Source organism: Rhinatrema bivittatum, chromosome 4 (genome assembly GCF_901001135.1).
Source record: "Rhinatrema bivittatum chromosome 4, aRhiBiv1.1, whole genome shotgun sequence".
Lineage (NCBI taxonomy): Eukaryota > Metazoa > Chordata > Amphibia > Gymnophiona > Rhinatrematidae > Rhinatrema > Rhinatrema bivittatum.
The window spans coordinates 434638152-434654893 of NC_042618.1; the positions used below are offsets into that span (position 1 = coordinate 434638152).

At 44.0% G+C, this 16742-nt stretch overlaps 1 protein-coding gene across 1 annotated transcript in view; it reads left to right on the forward strand.

Moving 5' to 3' along the window:
• TXNRD1 (thioredoxin reductase 1) overlaps positions 1–16496 on the forward strand; it is a 75829-nt gene extending 59333 nt beyond the window's left edge. The window contains exons 14-15 of the mRNA XM_029601517.1: positions 7212–7346; positions 16364–16496. Coding sequence (XP_029457377.1) covers positions 7212–7346; positions 16364–16426 — 198 coding nt within the window. The 3' untranslated portion in view covers positions 16427–16496. The remainder of the gene's footprint in view (positions 1–7211; positions 7347–16363) is intronic.
• Positions 16497–16742: the final 246 nt, after the last annotated feature.

Genomic DNA, 16742 nt, shown 5'->3' on the forward strand with positions numbered 1-16742 from the left:
CCCCCTGCCCCCCCCCCCAGAGTTGCTGAATGAATGAAACCTGCCCCCCCTTGTGACCCCTCCCCAAGATGTTCGTAATAAATTCATTACCACCCCCCACCCTCCAGACACCCCCCCCAAGACCTGATAAAAATGTCTGTCGGTGGAGCGGGCGTTCAGGAGCGGTCCGGGAGCGATGTATTGGCGTTGGTCCGTCGGCTGCGAGCACTGAAACGGGTTCCGATGGCCCTTTGCCCTTACTATGTCAGTGGGGTGGAGCAATGGCAGCGGTAGGTCCTCTGACATAGTAAGGGCAAAGGTCCACCGGCTGCCAGTCCTGAAAATGGCGCCGAGGGGCCCTCGCTCTTACTATGTCACATGGGCTACTGCCGCCATTGGTGTCCCCGAGTGGCATAGTAAGGGAAAGGGCCGTCGGTGCCATGTTGATTGCTGGCAGCCAACGGCTGTAGTGGAGGAGATGTGTCCCGGATCGGTCCTGGCCCCCCGCTGGAGCCTCCCGGACTTCTGTCAGGTTTTGTGTGTGTTGTGAGGGCCTGGGAAGTAAATATATTTGGCATGTGTGGGGGGGGGGGGTGAGGAGGGTGGTTTTGTGTGTGTTGGGAGGCTGTGGGAAGTAAATCAATTTGGCATGTGTGTGGGGGGTGTGAGGAGGGTGGTGGGTGTATTTTATCTGTAAAGGAAATAGTTATCTTCCGGCGAAAAAAGTGTGCGAATGTGTTCAAATGGAAGTGAAACGTGGACCTGGACTGGCAAAATGATTAGTGTAGCGTGTGTTAGTGTAAGGTGTAACAGATGGCGCTTACGTCCAGCAGATGTCGCTGTTTTCTGGAAAAAAAATTTAAACCTATTTTAGCTGTCACAGGTGTGACATATCTGTAATGTAAGTACAGAATAACCTTCCTGTATGCGAAATGAAGGTTGTGTCCAAATTTGAAAGCAATCGGTTCAGTGGTTTCTGAGATTAGCGATTTTGTCCAAACTATTTAACATTTTTATTTATATAGATATATATATATATATATATGTCTGTATGTATACAGAAGTCACATTTCAGTGTTTTGGGCACTGGCAAGTAGCAGGTAAAATGCCCGCCTAACGTTAACTGGGATATCCAGTAGGACTTACCCAGATACGTCTACTGCTGAACATATCTCCTAAAGTTACCTGGATTTACCTGATCAGACTTACCTCTCTAAATATTGGTGCTTCCTGGCTAAATTAAGGCCATGCCTCTAAAACGCCCCACCCCCAACCTCTCTCTTTTATGCGGCTAAATGGGTAAAATGTAGTTGGACAATAGGTCAGGAAATTGAAATCTCGGGGTTTGTCCTGATAACTTAAAAGTTGCCCAGTCAAATCCTTTTCAACCTCGATCTCCTTGTTTTAGAAAGCCTTTTAAAGAGCAAAGTATTTACAGCAAGAATGGATGCTGATCTAACATTCTCTGTCTGACTCTGAATTGCTCAGGCAATGCTAAATGTGTGATAGGAGTACACATGTCACTTAGACAGACGCTTTTAGCATTCTGTACAAAGCGTAACTGACTGAAGCATGCAGCTGTTTGGGCTTCTAAAGGAGTTGTTTAAATAGGTCTTCTGAGCTTTCTGTTTATTTCTTGATTTAAATTATATGCTTATTGTCCCCATGTCTACTATATTTTAAAACAAGAGAGGTGTAATGAAAGTTGCAGCTAGCCTTAGAAGCACAGACTTTGAAAATAAAACATTTCTCCCATCTCACCCTGATTTTGGGTCCATTCAAGCTAAGAGATAAGACTCTTAGTGGAACTATGTTTCCAGTATAGGTAGGTTACTGTAGCCATATCTGACCATGGCAATATGCCCATGTCGTTATAGATAATTACTGGCCCATGTCACTGGTCTAACATTGTAATGTCTTTTTCTTCTAATGCCGTATCCAAATGTCTTTCTTTTTTCCTGGCAAGCAACTTCTTAGCTAGATCTCATTCCCCAAACTGTTCCCCTGCCCCCTAACATTGGCCTTCCCCACCCCCAACAGATGCAAAGATGTTATTTCAGAGGGCATGTTTCGGGTTTGCTGATATGGATAAAACTGTGAGAGTGTTTCCTAATGTTAACAACGTTTTTCATGCCTGTCACAGACCTGTTGAGCACATTTTATCTGTTCAGGAGCATCTGTAATCTAAATACATTGAAACCTTTTTCCAATGTATAATTTTGAAGATACTCATACCTTTGGGGATAATTTTCAGAAAGATTTATGTGCATAAATCCTGGTTTATGAATGTAAATTGGCTTATGAAAATCAACAAGGGATTGTGCAGGATAAAGTACTACTACTGTTTATCATTTCTAAATCTCTACTAGATATACGCAATGCTGTACAGATACACATTTCAGGGAACTTACAGAGTAGTCAAGACAAATATATTTGAGAAGCAAGAGTCTGTGAGAAGTGTATTTATTGTAGAGAAGTGCTTAGGAGTGAATGCAATTACACACATACTTTTCCCCACCCTCGTGCTATGCATTCCAGGGGGCGGAGTTGGAACAGTGCACATGTGTTCAATTTTTTTTAAGTATGCATATAAATGTACACACAGAAAGTTATACCTGGAGCATGTGTAATTTCCTGTGCATAAGTCCACATTTGTACTGACACAATATGGGAATTTTCAATGTGGACTTAATGTACATTAATCTGCTTTTGAACATTCTAGCTTTAAGGGCAATTTTTAGAAGCCATTTACATGGGTAAATTAGCTGTCTGAATATTATCCATCACATACCCAGGTAAAAATTCATGCGGGGAACAACAAACTGTCAGGCCGATACAGTAAAAAATGCGGGAGAGCGGGCAAGCGCCCGCTCTCCCGGCGCGTGAACAGGACACTGTCCTGTGCGTGCGATACAGTAAGTTAATTTATTTAAATTAGGCCTGGCAGTAAAAAGAAGCGCTAGGGACACTAGCGTGTCCGTAGCACCTCTTTTTGGACAGGAGCGGCGGCTGTCAGCGGGTTTGACAGCCGACGCTCAATTTTGCCGGCGTCAGTTCTCAAGCCCGCTGACAGCCATGGGCTCGGAAACTGGACGCTGGCAAAATTGAGCGTCCGGTTTTCGGCTCGACAGCCGCGGGCCGAATTCAAATTTTTTTTTTTATACTCTTCGGGATCTCCAACTTAATATCGCTATGATATTAAGTTGGAGGGTGCACAGAAAAGCATGTTGAGGGCACCATTAGGTGCTGCGGGTTGGACGCGCGATTTCCTCCCCTTAGGGGCGGATTTTAAAACGAGCGCGAATAGCCTACTTTTGTTTGCGTTCCAGGCGCAAACAAAAGTACGCTGGATTTTAGTAGATACGCGCGGAGCCGCGCGTATCCGCTAAAATCCTGGATCGGCGCGCGCAAGGCTATCGATTTCGTATAGCCGGCGCGCGCCGAGCCGCGCAGCCTACCCCCGTTCCCTCCAAGGCCGCTCCGAAATCGGAGCGGCCTCGGAGGGAACTTTCCTTTGCCCTCCCCTCACCTTCCCCTCCCTTCCCCTACCTAACCCACCCGCCCGGCCCTGTCTAAACCCCCCCCTTACCTTTGTCGGGGGATTTACGCCTCCCTCTGGGAGGCGTAAATCCCCGCGCGTCAGCGGACCTCCTGCGCGCCGGGACGCGACCTGGGGGCGGGTCCGGAGGGCGCGGCCACGCCCCCGGGCCGCCCCGGGCCGTAGCCACGCCCCCGGAACGCTCCAGACACGCCCCGAAAACGCCGCGCGGTTCGGGCCCGCCCCCCGACATGCCCCCCCGACACGCCCCCTCCGAAAACCCCGGGACTTTCGCGAGTCCCGGGGCTCTGCGCGCGCCGGTAGGCCTATGTAAAATAGGCTTCCCGGCGCGCAGGGCCCTGCTCGCGTAAATCCGCCCGGTTTTGGGCGGATTTACGCGAGCAGGGCTCTGAAAATCCGCCCCTTACTGAATAAGGGGTAAGGGAAAACGCGCGTCCAGGAGCAGGCACTGTACTGTATCGGCCTGTGTGTATCTTAAATGGGGCAAGAAGTGGGTATTCCAGGGCGTGTTTAGGACAGGGAAGAAAATAGCAGGTGTAGATTATATTTTCAGATTTATACACATTGTTTACAAGGGAAAAAGTATCTGCAGAAAAAGCAGGCAAAAATATCTATGGGTACTTTTTCCCTAGTGCAGTTTTCAATAGGAAAGTACACACCTACTTTACCTTTGAAAATTAGTGCAAAGCCCATGGGTAAAAGTACCTATGGTCTTTGCATCAATGGAGGGCAGTTTATGAAAATTCCCTCCATGATATTTTTGTCAGAAATGTCAGTTTTAGTGAACAATAAAATCACTGGGTAGCTGATTTATTTTCTGGCATCCAGAGTTTCAGTCAGGAGGTGCAGTTTTTGAAGATGGGACCCTGTAGTGTCTTCTTTGAAACATGACTGTTACCGTGTGCCAAAATACTGCTTGCATCTGCTCTCACAGTGGTGGAACTGACTATCCCAATATAAGGACATAACATAAGAGGAGGCTGTGCCATGTGGAGTCAGACCGAAAGTCCATGGAGTCCAGCATCCTCTCAGTGACAGTGGTCAACCCAGATCACAAGTACCCAAAAGATCCCAAAGAGTAGAGCCCGGGAATAAGTGTCAGCTTTCTCTAAGTCCACCTGGCTAATAATAGTTGATGGACTTTTCCTCAAGGAACTTATTCAACCCCTTTTGAATCCAGCTGTGCTAGATGCCTCGACCATATCCTCTGGCAACAAATTCTGCGGCTTGATTGTGCACTGAGTGAAAAAATACTTTATACGATTTACTTTAAATCTTCTACCTTTTAATTTCACGGAGAGTCCTCATCATCATGTAAGAGAAATACTGTATCACAAGTCTCTCTACCCTGTTCGGCAAAATAGAATTTGTACTGTAGTGTGAGCTTGTGCAATGCACAGAAAGAGCTATTTGTGCATTTTCTTTTATGCACTGAAAGAAAGCTGTAAGGGAAGCTTGTTATTCAGATATATTCTAAGCCTAGATCTGCAAAGAAGTCACAGTTTCCCCCACAGAGACCCCTTGTCTTCTCAACTTCCTTTATTTTTCTCTCAGCTTTAGGTTAATTGATCTTAGCGAGCACAAAGCAGTGAAAGTTGGTGGGTGGAGGGGGAAGGCTCTGGGAGAGAGTCATCTGCATGGGAAAACATTTTCTCCAGTGCACTCTGGTACATCAGGCTTCCATTCGGCTGCCTCCACTGTGCTCCCAAACCTCTCTTTTTCCATTCCAGTATTCATATGGTTGCATGTTAGACAACCCCACTACTAGGATTCATAAGCAGGACAGTCTGGGAAATCCACCTCTCTTTTCAGTCTTAATGTTTTTGAGAAACTTACAAATTGGTGGTTGAGAATAGGAGCAAAGACTGTGTTTCTAGCAGAGGTCAGTAGTTTTAGTGTACTGTTGACCTCCAAAATATCACGTCCATTTTGGGGAATGTGATTTAATCAATAGGACATTGTAGCAAATAATAATGTATTAGAAGTATTTCTAACCTGTGTATTAGCATGTCTCAATAACAGTGTACACCGCCATCTTACCCATAGACCCATGGACAGAGACATTAGAAATCTGTAGGGGCTTTCTGGCGAATGTGTGACTGTCTAACATAAAATCACTCTGTAGTGTCTGGGATTATTTCACAAGGGAGCATGCAATCATTTGTCAAATTTTATGCACCCATTGAAACATGTTACCGAAACTATTCAACCAAAATAATCCAATAAAAAAAGTCAAGTACAATTTGCTTACAAGTCTTTCTTGCTTAAGATAGGCTAAGTGAAAAATCTTTAGTCTGACAATTGTAGTATTGCTTTCTTGAAGTGAGGGGCTTATGTACTATCAGTATAGTAACCTATGTTTGAAACTAGTGAGACGCCGAATTCAGCAGCATTACCATGGCCGCATTAAAGACAGCACAGCCGTGCTAAAGCTACCACGTTCGGCACCTCAGGTGCCTTTGTGCTGACTGTCCCAAAGGGAATGGATTGCCAGACTCAAAATCAGGCCTCCTCGACCTTCCCAATACCCCTAAACCTCCCACCCCTCTTAAAGACCATACCACTAGGCTTGCAGAACACCAAGCAGATAAGGGCCTTTGGGCACACCTGACCTCCACTCCATCTACCCTAGGTCCACAGTTTCCAAAACAAACTCCTCCCCATTGTCTTCAGAACTTTACTGGCAGGAGGGAGCTTGTTTCTTCCTATAAGCTATAGCATCAAAATGAAAATGGCGCCCCCGTTACTCTGACCTGCATATGAGCACGTAGGTTCTGCATGGGGTGAAAGATGGGCTTGTAGCCCGCTGCTCCAACCACTCCAATAATTAGTGTTACTGCTGGGGAAAAATAGGTAAGGATAACGCTCATATAACTAGCATATGTTAATGCATTTTGTGCACAGGTGTTAGCTGACACCTGCATTAGTGTGTGTTAACATGGGCATTAATGCTAATACCCCTTAGTACGTAGGACCCCCATATGTCTACAATGTTAGTTCAGAAATTAATGTCCAAGGCAATGCACATTTCTGATGAAAGCTTGAAAAACCATTGAAGTATATCTCAACTTACAAGAATTCAGTTTTCAGTTGTTTTGTATAAGGGCTTTGCTCTTTGGAATTAACTAATTCCTGACACAGATTCTCTTTCAGAGTAGTACTCTTATGTTTGCCTTTGTACAGTCATTTGTTAGGAAAATAAATGTGATGTCACCAGGAGATGATGCAGCACTCTTATTAATAACAAGGGGCTTTATTGGTCCTGGAGAAAACTCGATACCTTGCAGGTTATGATCCTTTATATAGGACTAACATGAAAGTTATGCAGAGATGTTTGGAGACAACATAGAGAACAAGGAAAAAAAAGCAACTATCTGCCAAAGGGCTCTGGTAGAAAGGAATTTAACACTCCAGGAGTCTTCTGATGGTATTGAATAGTGAGAAGCGAGCTATGTACTAATTACAATGATGTATCATTTTCATGTTAGTCCGGTAAAAAGTGTTACCACCTGCAAGAATCCATACTCTAACAATGAATTATAGGAGAAAGGAAGGAAATAAAGTACATGGATATTCACGTTTGTCTAAGGCAATTGTTAACATGGCTCCTGAATGTAAGCATTAGGACATTTAAAAACCTAATTTAACTAAAAATGGTATTTTTTATGTTTAGGAAAGAGTGCTAGGTTTCCATGTGCTTGGTCCAAATGCTGGAGAAATGACTCAGGGATTCGCAGCTGCAATGAAATGTGGACTTACAAAAGAACAGCTGGATAGCACAATTGGCATCCATCCTGTCTGTGCAGAGGTAAGTACCTGAGGCTCATGTTTTCAGAGGAAATTATCTTGTAAACTAAAGTGAGAGACCATGGTTCTGTACTAGAATACAAATCTCTCCAGTTTCCTTTATCAGATATATATTTATATGGTTATTTATTGTCATGTACCTTCAGTAATATACATAGTAAATGTTGCAGAAGACCACCAACCAGCTCATTCAGTCTGCCCAGTTATTCCTGTTCATGTTTGGAGGATACATTGCCAACTACCAGGCACAGAGTATGATCACTTGTAAAATATCTCTCCTTATTCAGGCCAATTTTTGTCTTTTTCATTTGTACTCTGCCATCTTGGACAGATGAGCATACAACATCCCCCAACTTACTTTGCAACTAGCTCCCCATCTTTCCTGAGTCTAATTACAAAGCTTTGTAATAATCTAAACAGCTAGCAATACTACCATGGCTGTTTCCTGAACATCCGGTCTCCGAGGCCTCCTGCATAGCCTGCCAGACAGACAGAACAATGTGAGCAGCTGCATTTCCACTATGACTTCTAGAGGTACATATTCAGTCATTGCCTGGATATCCAACTAAATGCCTCTGAATATGGACATCTTAGTTATTACTGTACTTGCAGCTTACCAGATGGACTCAACTGCAAGGTAGCTTGCATTTCTGTTAGGACTTCTAACATTTCAAGTTATCTACTTTACCATTCATTCTGGCAGCCCCAACATTCATTGAATCATCCCAGTTGAAACTTAAACACGTGCCACTAGATTGAGATTCTGATATCTCTAAGGATCCTCTGTGCTTATCCTATGCTTTTTTAGTCTCTTACTGTTTTTAGCCTCTTCCACCAGCTCTGGGATGGCATTCCATGCAATACCCTTTCCATGAAAAAGTATTTTTTCATTATAAGCACGCTGAATTAGCCATTACCTGTGGGTGATGCCATCTGACAACACCGAACCGACTCATCTCTTAGCTAGTAGAGCTTTGAGCTCTACTGAGCTTGTGCAGGAGTTCCCGTGCAGGCATTGCCTCATGACCTTCCTCAGTCATTTTTTTGTCCGAGCACAAGCACGTGCCTCTTCTCTTAATTTTATCTAAAAGTCTCTTTTGACCTTTTTTTTGCCTCACTGTATTTTTCTCCGCTCACTACTTTTTCCTCTGAGTTGCCACACTGCCTCGACAGCTCCAATAACACTTTTCAGTGCTAACTAAAAAAAAAAAAAAGTTATTTCAACAGCTGTGTGACGCATGGCCTTACCATCCCAACATGTTGGGCCAGAAGAAAAAGTTGACTACTGTGAGCGGATTTAAGAGTTGTATCTCTAGGGAAAATTATGTCTCTCATTAACAGCCACTAGCTATGTTACTGATACCTCTTGCCAGCACACAACTAGAAGGACTGCTAAGCCTGTGGATGGATGTCCTTACGCTTGCAGCGGTATCTAGTGCACTTCATATCAAGGAACTGCATAAATCTCTTTGGAGTCGCAGCAGGTCCTCGTTCCGCAGTGCAGCATTGTCTGCCTCACTGGATAGAAAGTTGAGTAGGAGCTCCTCAAAAACACCCCTGTCTACTCAGGCCAGAGCTGTGGAGTCAAGTTCTGCAAGCAGCCCTGCACTGAAGACAAAGTATCATGAATCGCTGGAGCTCTCGTAGCCTGTGTTGAAGAAGCACAAACATTCAAAGTGTTGTGCATCAGTGCTATCAACACTGCCATCATCAGCACCACTGGTGCAATCAATGTTCCTAACACATGATGTATCAAGCTGCCCGATGCATCTTATTCTGATGCATTCAACGCACAGTGCATTGATGCATTAGACAAATGGCACATTTATGAATTTTATGCACAGTGCATTGATGCTCATGGCGCATCGACGGTCTCGACACACGGCGCACCAGTGCACTCACTGTATGGTACATTGAGGCACTCAACGTTCCAATGCCTAGGAAGCAAGCGTTCTAAGCCTTCTCGATGCATACCGAGGCCTCCATTCTCTGATTCCATGACATATAGTGCAAGAATGCAGAGTGCAACTGCAGCATATTCGTCCCGTTTGGTTGCAGCGGAATCCAGTAGGTCAACCACAAGCACAGCCCCTCCAGTTCACCCTCTTCATCTTTGGAGTCCTGGGTGAGCGACCTGGTACCTGGTATCACTCTATTAACATGCCCTCCAAGAAAACACAAATTCATTCAAATTCTCCCCAGAAAATGAGCACAAACTCTTAGATAACTTTGGAAAAAAAAGTCTTTCAAGATGCAATGCTTTCTGCTCGCATATCTATCCATCAATTCTATATGGTGCAGTATATTCACGACTGCATCCAGAAACTGAAGCCTTTCCTGCGATCCACTGCACATGGCAACTACTACTCTCAATCACTCCTAGATGTGGAAGAGGGCATCTGCCACTTGCTCTGATTTGTCTATGAATCCTTTGATTTGATTTCATGTACCTCCTCAGTATAACGATTGACCAGATGTGGGAAGGTACCATGACCGGCCACAATCACCCTGGGTCGCCAATGGGCCCCCCCCCCTCCCAAGATGCCATTCCTGCTTCTTCATGGCACAGATGCCGCCACTATCAAACATGCCCCTAGACACGGGCGTGCACACACACTCTCCCTTACAGGCCCCACAGTGGAAAATGTCCAGTTTCATGCACAGATACTATTAGTGCCGGTTGGGTATTTAAACCCACGGCCTACTCCAAGCTGGCGCCTCAACAATGGGTCTTCTATTTTGTCACGCAATGCATGTTACTTCATGTTCCTGTGCCTTGCTCCTTCATCTTCCTGCTGGTTCCTTGTCTCCTTGTTTGCCTCGCCATTATCTTGCCCTGCTTTGGTTGTCCTGTGTGTGTCCTCAGTACCTAGTCCTGCCTGTCCGTTTGCCTCTATCTGTCTGCTGCCTGCCACTGACCCCCTTCTACGGACTTTGACTACACCTTGCTCGCTGCCTGCCCTGATTCTTGGCCTGAACCTGGTAACTGTTTGACTGCTGCCTGCCCTGGACTCAGCTTGCCCCCAGACTTTCTCATTTCACTTGCCTTGTGGAACAATCGCTTAAGTCCTGCTGGCCCCTGGAACCCAAAGGCTCAACCTGCAGGGAAAGGGGTTGTATAGGTGAAACCTATGCACTGTCCCATCCCAGAGTGCATCTGCCAGCTGTTGGCATGGGCCTAATGGGTTCGCCTACTAGGCTGCACCAATCATGCCGCAGCATAAGGATTCACTCCCCTTTCACTCAGCCTCCACTGGAGATAGATGCATGGCGTGACTTTGAAAAAATAGCATTTGCAAGGACGTCCATGAAAAACTAGAAGACTTAACATGTTTTGGGGACAACCTTTTCAAAGAAAAGCTCCAGGAAACAGTTGCACAGACAAAGAACCAGAATGCGGTGGTCCAGTCTCTCTTGATGGCTCTTGAGCAGCCTTCCATATCGAGATATCACTTCTGTTCATTCAAGTGACCGTACTTCTACAGGTGGCCCTACCGGTCGTTTCAATAGTACCATTTACTGCCTCTTCCAGCCCAGCAACTTCCAACCAGGCCTCGATAAAGAGTACAATGCCAGCCAAAAAACACTCAACAGGCACAGCCCAAACCATGCCCTAGTTTTTGATCTTTCCAGAAAAATCCATTCCCCACTGTCCCAGTAGGGGAAAGAATTCAACATTTTTTGAACGAATGGCAAGAATCAGTACTTTGTACCCGTGTTTCTTGTCATGAGTTTTCAAAGGGAAATCACCCAGCACTTACAATTGAGCCCAGTTAGTATCCCTCTGAAAATTTGCTAGAAGTTATGCAGGCACTTTTTGTACCCCTGTATCTCACCTGGGGTAACGAGGAAAAACCTTCATGCACACATTTGAAAATTCAATTTACTCCCTCAGCCCAGGCTTGCATCCTGAAATGCCCATTTTTTCCAGTGGCTAAATGTAGTCTTGTTGTGAAACTACGCAGCTCAGCAGGGACAATTTTCACAGTCCTTGGTCCAGACCGATAACTTCTTAGTTACCAGCTAGATCCATCTGACAATTGCTCTCTAAATTTCTGTTCATGTTCTAAGAAAAAAGGATCGATTCTATGCCTTTGTTTGAATCTCCTGATTTCTTTTCTTTTTTTTCTCTTTGGTGCCGCAGCAAAGATAATTCAGAAACGGAAGCAACAAGTTTGGCTCATCCGAGTTTGCATATCTTTGCTGTTGCGCCACAGTTGTGAAAGTCGACCAGCCCCACATTTACCAAGCTGGACAACGTTCTTACAAGTGTTAAGATTAGTAAATTGAACAGATAGGAAGTGCTGGTACAGTATCCTGGCCTGCTTTCCAACAGAAGGTGCACGCCATTGGAAGCGCTCCCTGTTTCTTGTAATAAAACTGGCGGAGGAGCTCAGTTGCTGGGGCAATAATTCCCAGACTTTTCCATTTAGAACTTACTTTCCGGATGTATGACGAAATCACAAGAGCCATCCCAAAATGAAAGGACATCAAAATGAGGTGCTTGTCACGGTTCTGCTGCTGTACCCATGATGCTGCATGTTTCCAAATTTTCATAAATGATTTGAGCTTTCCAGTCTGAACTGTCTTCATCGAGTGCTCACAATGGGATATCATCTTATGATCTGACTGCAGACTGAGAGATACTCTTCAAATATTTTCAAAGGATTCCACGGTGCTTTATACAAAAGACCATACTGGTTATATAGCCAAACCACATCCTCATAGCATTCTAGGAATGAAAGTAACAAAAGGGGGCACAAGAGCTTGAGGTATCATTATAGCCCTCTTGGTAGCGGCTGCCAGTGGAGCTGTCTGCACATGTGAATTCTGATGATACATTAACATAGGCAGTGAGGAGACAGCATGATAATCAGAATTTATTCTGGACATCTGAGCCGCTGAAATTGAACCTGAATAAAAAGATGATTGGACATAATTTAGAGTGGTAATTGCAGTTAATCTTGCTTATTTGTGAGAAAATAATAGCTTTGACTGAACACGCTGTTGAAAAGCTTTAGAGTCTTTTGTGATCATTATTGCTTCTTTTCAAAAGAATTTCACATCTTCGCTTTCCCCAGTCAACAAAATCAAAATGCAGGGACAGCCGTCTTTTTGAAAAACTGGGGTAAAGTTGCTTACCAACTACTGCACTATCGAAACATTGCCTAACAAAAAATGCTTTGGCTTGTCTCTGAAGACAAGAATGTATTCTTTTATTATTTGACCTGGCAATTTCCTCCTGCACTTTTGGGTTACCAACTCCATCAGAACCAGCTTTAATTAGACTTGAGCATCATGAACCTTCATTCACAACTACCCAGGGTTTCCGCCCCCTATTTTAATATCTCCTTCCCATGACAGTTCTTCCCCAAGAGCCATAGACTGCAGCTCTCCCAACTATTTTGATAATTCAACATATTGGTCCCCATTTACCATCCACTTTGGTGAAAAGGGGCACATTTCTTCATTTGTGGGGTATGGGAACTTCATGCTTATCATTTATGGGAGACTATCAACCTTACTACTTTATTGATGAATATGACCCCTTTCAGGAATATCATAACAACTGCAACAAAGAAGGCAACAGCAAACTACTGTAATATCCTGCCAAAAATATCCCAGTCGCATGGTAGGCCATGATTGGCAAACAGATTAATTATGTACTACCAGTCAGCATCTTCTCTTTCTCCCTGTCTTTAAAGTTCAAACATATCATACTCCAAGATCAATGTGAAATCCTTTTGAGTAATGGAAGATACAACTGCTAAAATCTAACTTGTTAGGATGGGCAACATTTGCTAATGTCAGTGTAGCTAATTCTATGGCCTCGTTCCCTCCCAAACCCTGCCCCAGTCATTCACAGTGACCCCTTCACTGGACTAATATTATAACTGAGAACAGAGAGATCTCTTTTCTACCACAGTCTTTAGTTCAATTTAAAACTGTCATTGACCTTGAGTTATTCACAGTATGAATACAAATATCTCCCAAGATGAACTTCTTGATGAGACAGAAGTGTTTTATTGGCTTCCTAGCAAGAAACATTGTACTTTAGTTATTGATGCTTTCTCAAAAAGCTTTCAACCATCTGAATGCAGGATAGCTTCTGCTACTGAACACTTTTAAGGCTTTCAGAGCTTTCTTTCACACATAACCTTCACTCTAATTTGCATTGTTGAAATGTTTCATAGAGCACCTGGTTCATTTCCCAGATTTTATCAGTCATTAAGGGCGACTTTAATGCCATATAATTACAGAAGTTGTGAACAAAAGTGTTCAGAAGGCAGAAGTGTTTCTGATTTCCTGTAATTTCTCTCATACTTTATATGCACTCAAATGAGGCTATTGGCCAGATTGTAAATCTGATTCAAAGCAATGCACTTGTTGGATTTTATAGCAATGCTGCATTTGCCTATTCTTTCTATTAATTCTGTATAAGAAGTGCAATTTCATATTTATAACAAGTCTTCATTTGGTAGCTCACTGTTTAGTTTTAAGTATTATGAAAGCAATTGAAGATTTTCCTTTGAGGGAGCTCTCATACTGGGGTAGCTCATTATCTCTATGGTCAGTGTTGAAAATCTTCACAAGAGAAGTTCAGTTTTGGGAACAATTTTGGGATGCATATCTCAGACTTCTTAGACAGACATTCTTAGTAGACAGACATTTTTAGCCTCTGGAGTATAAGCAGACTTCACTATTCCTGGACTAGCAGTAGTAACACTCTGGTAGCCAGTTAGACTAGCACAGAGCCTTGGAGGAGTTAACATTTCTGATATCTTGGAGGTCTTCTTGTATACTATACATATTATAATACTGCAAAAGATGGTGTGGAGATTTTAAGATTTCCCTCTAATTTGCTCCACAAAACAAATAGACAAATCTGTTGTAATACAATGTTCCCACATTTCTTTTCTATGTAATATTGCATGGGGAAAAACCATACTTTGAGCAGACTCTCAGGGGATTTTCCCCAAAATCCAATACATACAATCAGACTTATATACAGAGTCAGCATGAGTCAGCAATACATGTTTTAGATTATGATCAGTTAATAGGTCAGCATAACCTAAATTCTAATTATAATTCATCTACAAGCACAGCACATTTTGTTACTGATAGAAAGGATCACACATCATTATCTTCTACCAATTATAAATATCTTTTATCTTGTCCATGGAGCTAAAAAGTCTAATAATGTACAACCTTGTGCAAGTTTGTTTACATATCTTTCAATCTTATTGCAATCTAAAATAGTGTTCATAGCAAGCATTAGGGATGTGAATCGTTTTAGGACGATTAAAATTATCGTCCGATAATTTTAATATCGTCTTAAACCGTTATGGAACACAATACAATACAGATTCTAACGATTTATCGTTATAAATCGTTAGAATCGTGAGCCGGCACACTAAAACCCCTAAAACCCACCCCGACCCTTTAAATTAAATCCCCCACCCTCCCAAACCCCCCCCCAATAACTTAAATAACCTGCGGGTCCAGCGGCGGTCCGGAACGGCAGCGGTCCGGAACGGGCTCCTGCTCCTGAATCTTGTCGTCTTCAGCCGGCGCCATTTTCCAAAATGGCGCCGAAAAATGGCGGCGGCCATAGACGAAAAAGATTGGACGGCAGGAGGTCCTTCCGGACCCCCGCTGGACTTTTGGCAAGTCTCGTGGGGGTCAGGAGGCCCCCCACAAGCTGGCCAAAAGTTCCTGGAGGTCCAGCAGGGGTCAGGGAGCGATTTCCCGCCGCGAATCGTTTTCGTACGGAAAATGGCGCCGGCAGGAGATCGACTGCAGGAGGTCGTTCAGCGAGGGTTCCGGCGCCTCGCTGAATGACCTCCTGCAGTCGATCTCCTGCCGGCGCCATTTTCCGTACGAAAACGATTCGCGGCGGGAAATCGCTCCCTGACCCCCGCTGGACCTCCAGGAACTTTTGGCCAGCTTGTGGGGGGCCTCCTGACCCCCACGAGACTTGCCAAAAGTCCAGCGGGGGTCCGGAAGGACCTCCTGCCGTCCAATCTTTTTCGTCTATGGCCGCCGCCATTTTTCGGCGCCATTTTGGAAAATGGCGCCGGCTGAAGACGACAAGATTCAGGAGCAGGAGCCCGTTCCGGACCGCCGCTGGACCCGCAGGTTATTTAAGTTATTTGGGGGGGGTTCGGGAGGGTGGGGGATTTAATTTAAAGGGTCGGGGGTGGGTTTTAGGGGGTTTTAATGTGCCGGTTTTTCGATTTTTCGATTTTTAACGACCCGCAGGTTATTTAAGTTATTTGGGGGGGGTTCGGGAGGGTGGGGGATTTAATTTAAAGGGTCGGGGGTGGGTTTTAGGGGGTTTTAATGTGCCGGTTTTTCGATTTTTCGATTTTTAACGATTTTTCACGATATTTTACCCCCCCAAACGGCAACAATACGATTCCCTCCCCCTCCCAGCCGAAATCGATCGTTAAGACGATCGAGGACACGATTCACATCCCTAGCAAGCATAGCAAAACTCAGAAAAGAATATTATAAGCTAGGTTGAACTATATTGAACAGAGAGATACAATAAAGCTTTTGACTTCTTCAGTGGGAAGATTGGTATGCTAAATCCTGGAGCTGTTTGTGAATCCCTCATTTGAGGACATATATAAAGGATAAACTACTCATATATGATCAGCCACTGACCACTGTGCAGTGAATAATTTAAAATATGGTTAATAAAATAAAAATCTCATACATAGTAGCTCTTTTTTCAGTCTTGAGGATTTTTACACTCAACAATTTTCACTCCAAATTCTGCCTGGTTTTTGTCATCTATGCCTTTTTATGAGAAAAATCACTGAAATTGGAAACCAATCTGATTACATTTGTATTTTATTTAGATGTAAAACTGTGATACTGCTCTTTTGATGTTGCTGGAAAGGATTTTTAAAACCTTCTCTAAAAGAATAGTGTGTGCTTTGTTTATCAGGTTCACTCTTGCTTCCTGGAATGCCTTCTTGATATAGTGAGCATATTTTGCTTTTTTTTCAGGTGTTCACCAGCCTGTCAGTTACAAAACGCTCTGGTGGGAACATCCTCCAGGCTGGATGCTGAGGTTAAACCCTGCTGCTGTTGCTGTTGCCGCAGACTTTGACATCCATCATCTTGGCTGAGCTTTTCCAGACCTAGAAAAGCAAAGACAAAAGCTGTGATGATATCAATGATCATCGCACGTGCATAGGCTTCCTTCCTCCTGAACCACTTTGTGAACTGGAAGTGAAAGGGGTTTTGGATTTGCCAGTCATGTACAGCATTACGGTAACAAGCACAGCAGTGGGGGTACTCCTGAACCCAACAAGCTGCAACAAGGCGTGGCACCTTCCTGGTGTTTCTATGAAGTCGCAGCCTAAAGCCGCATACGGTGGGCTTT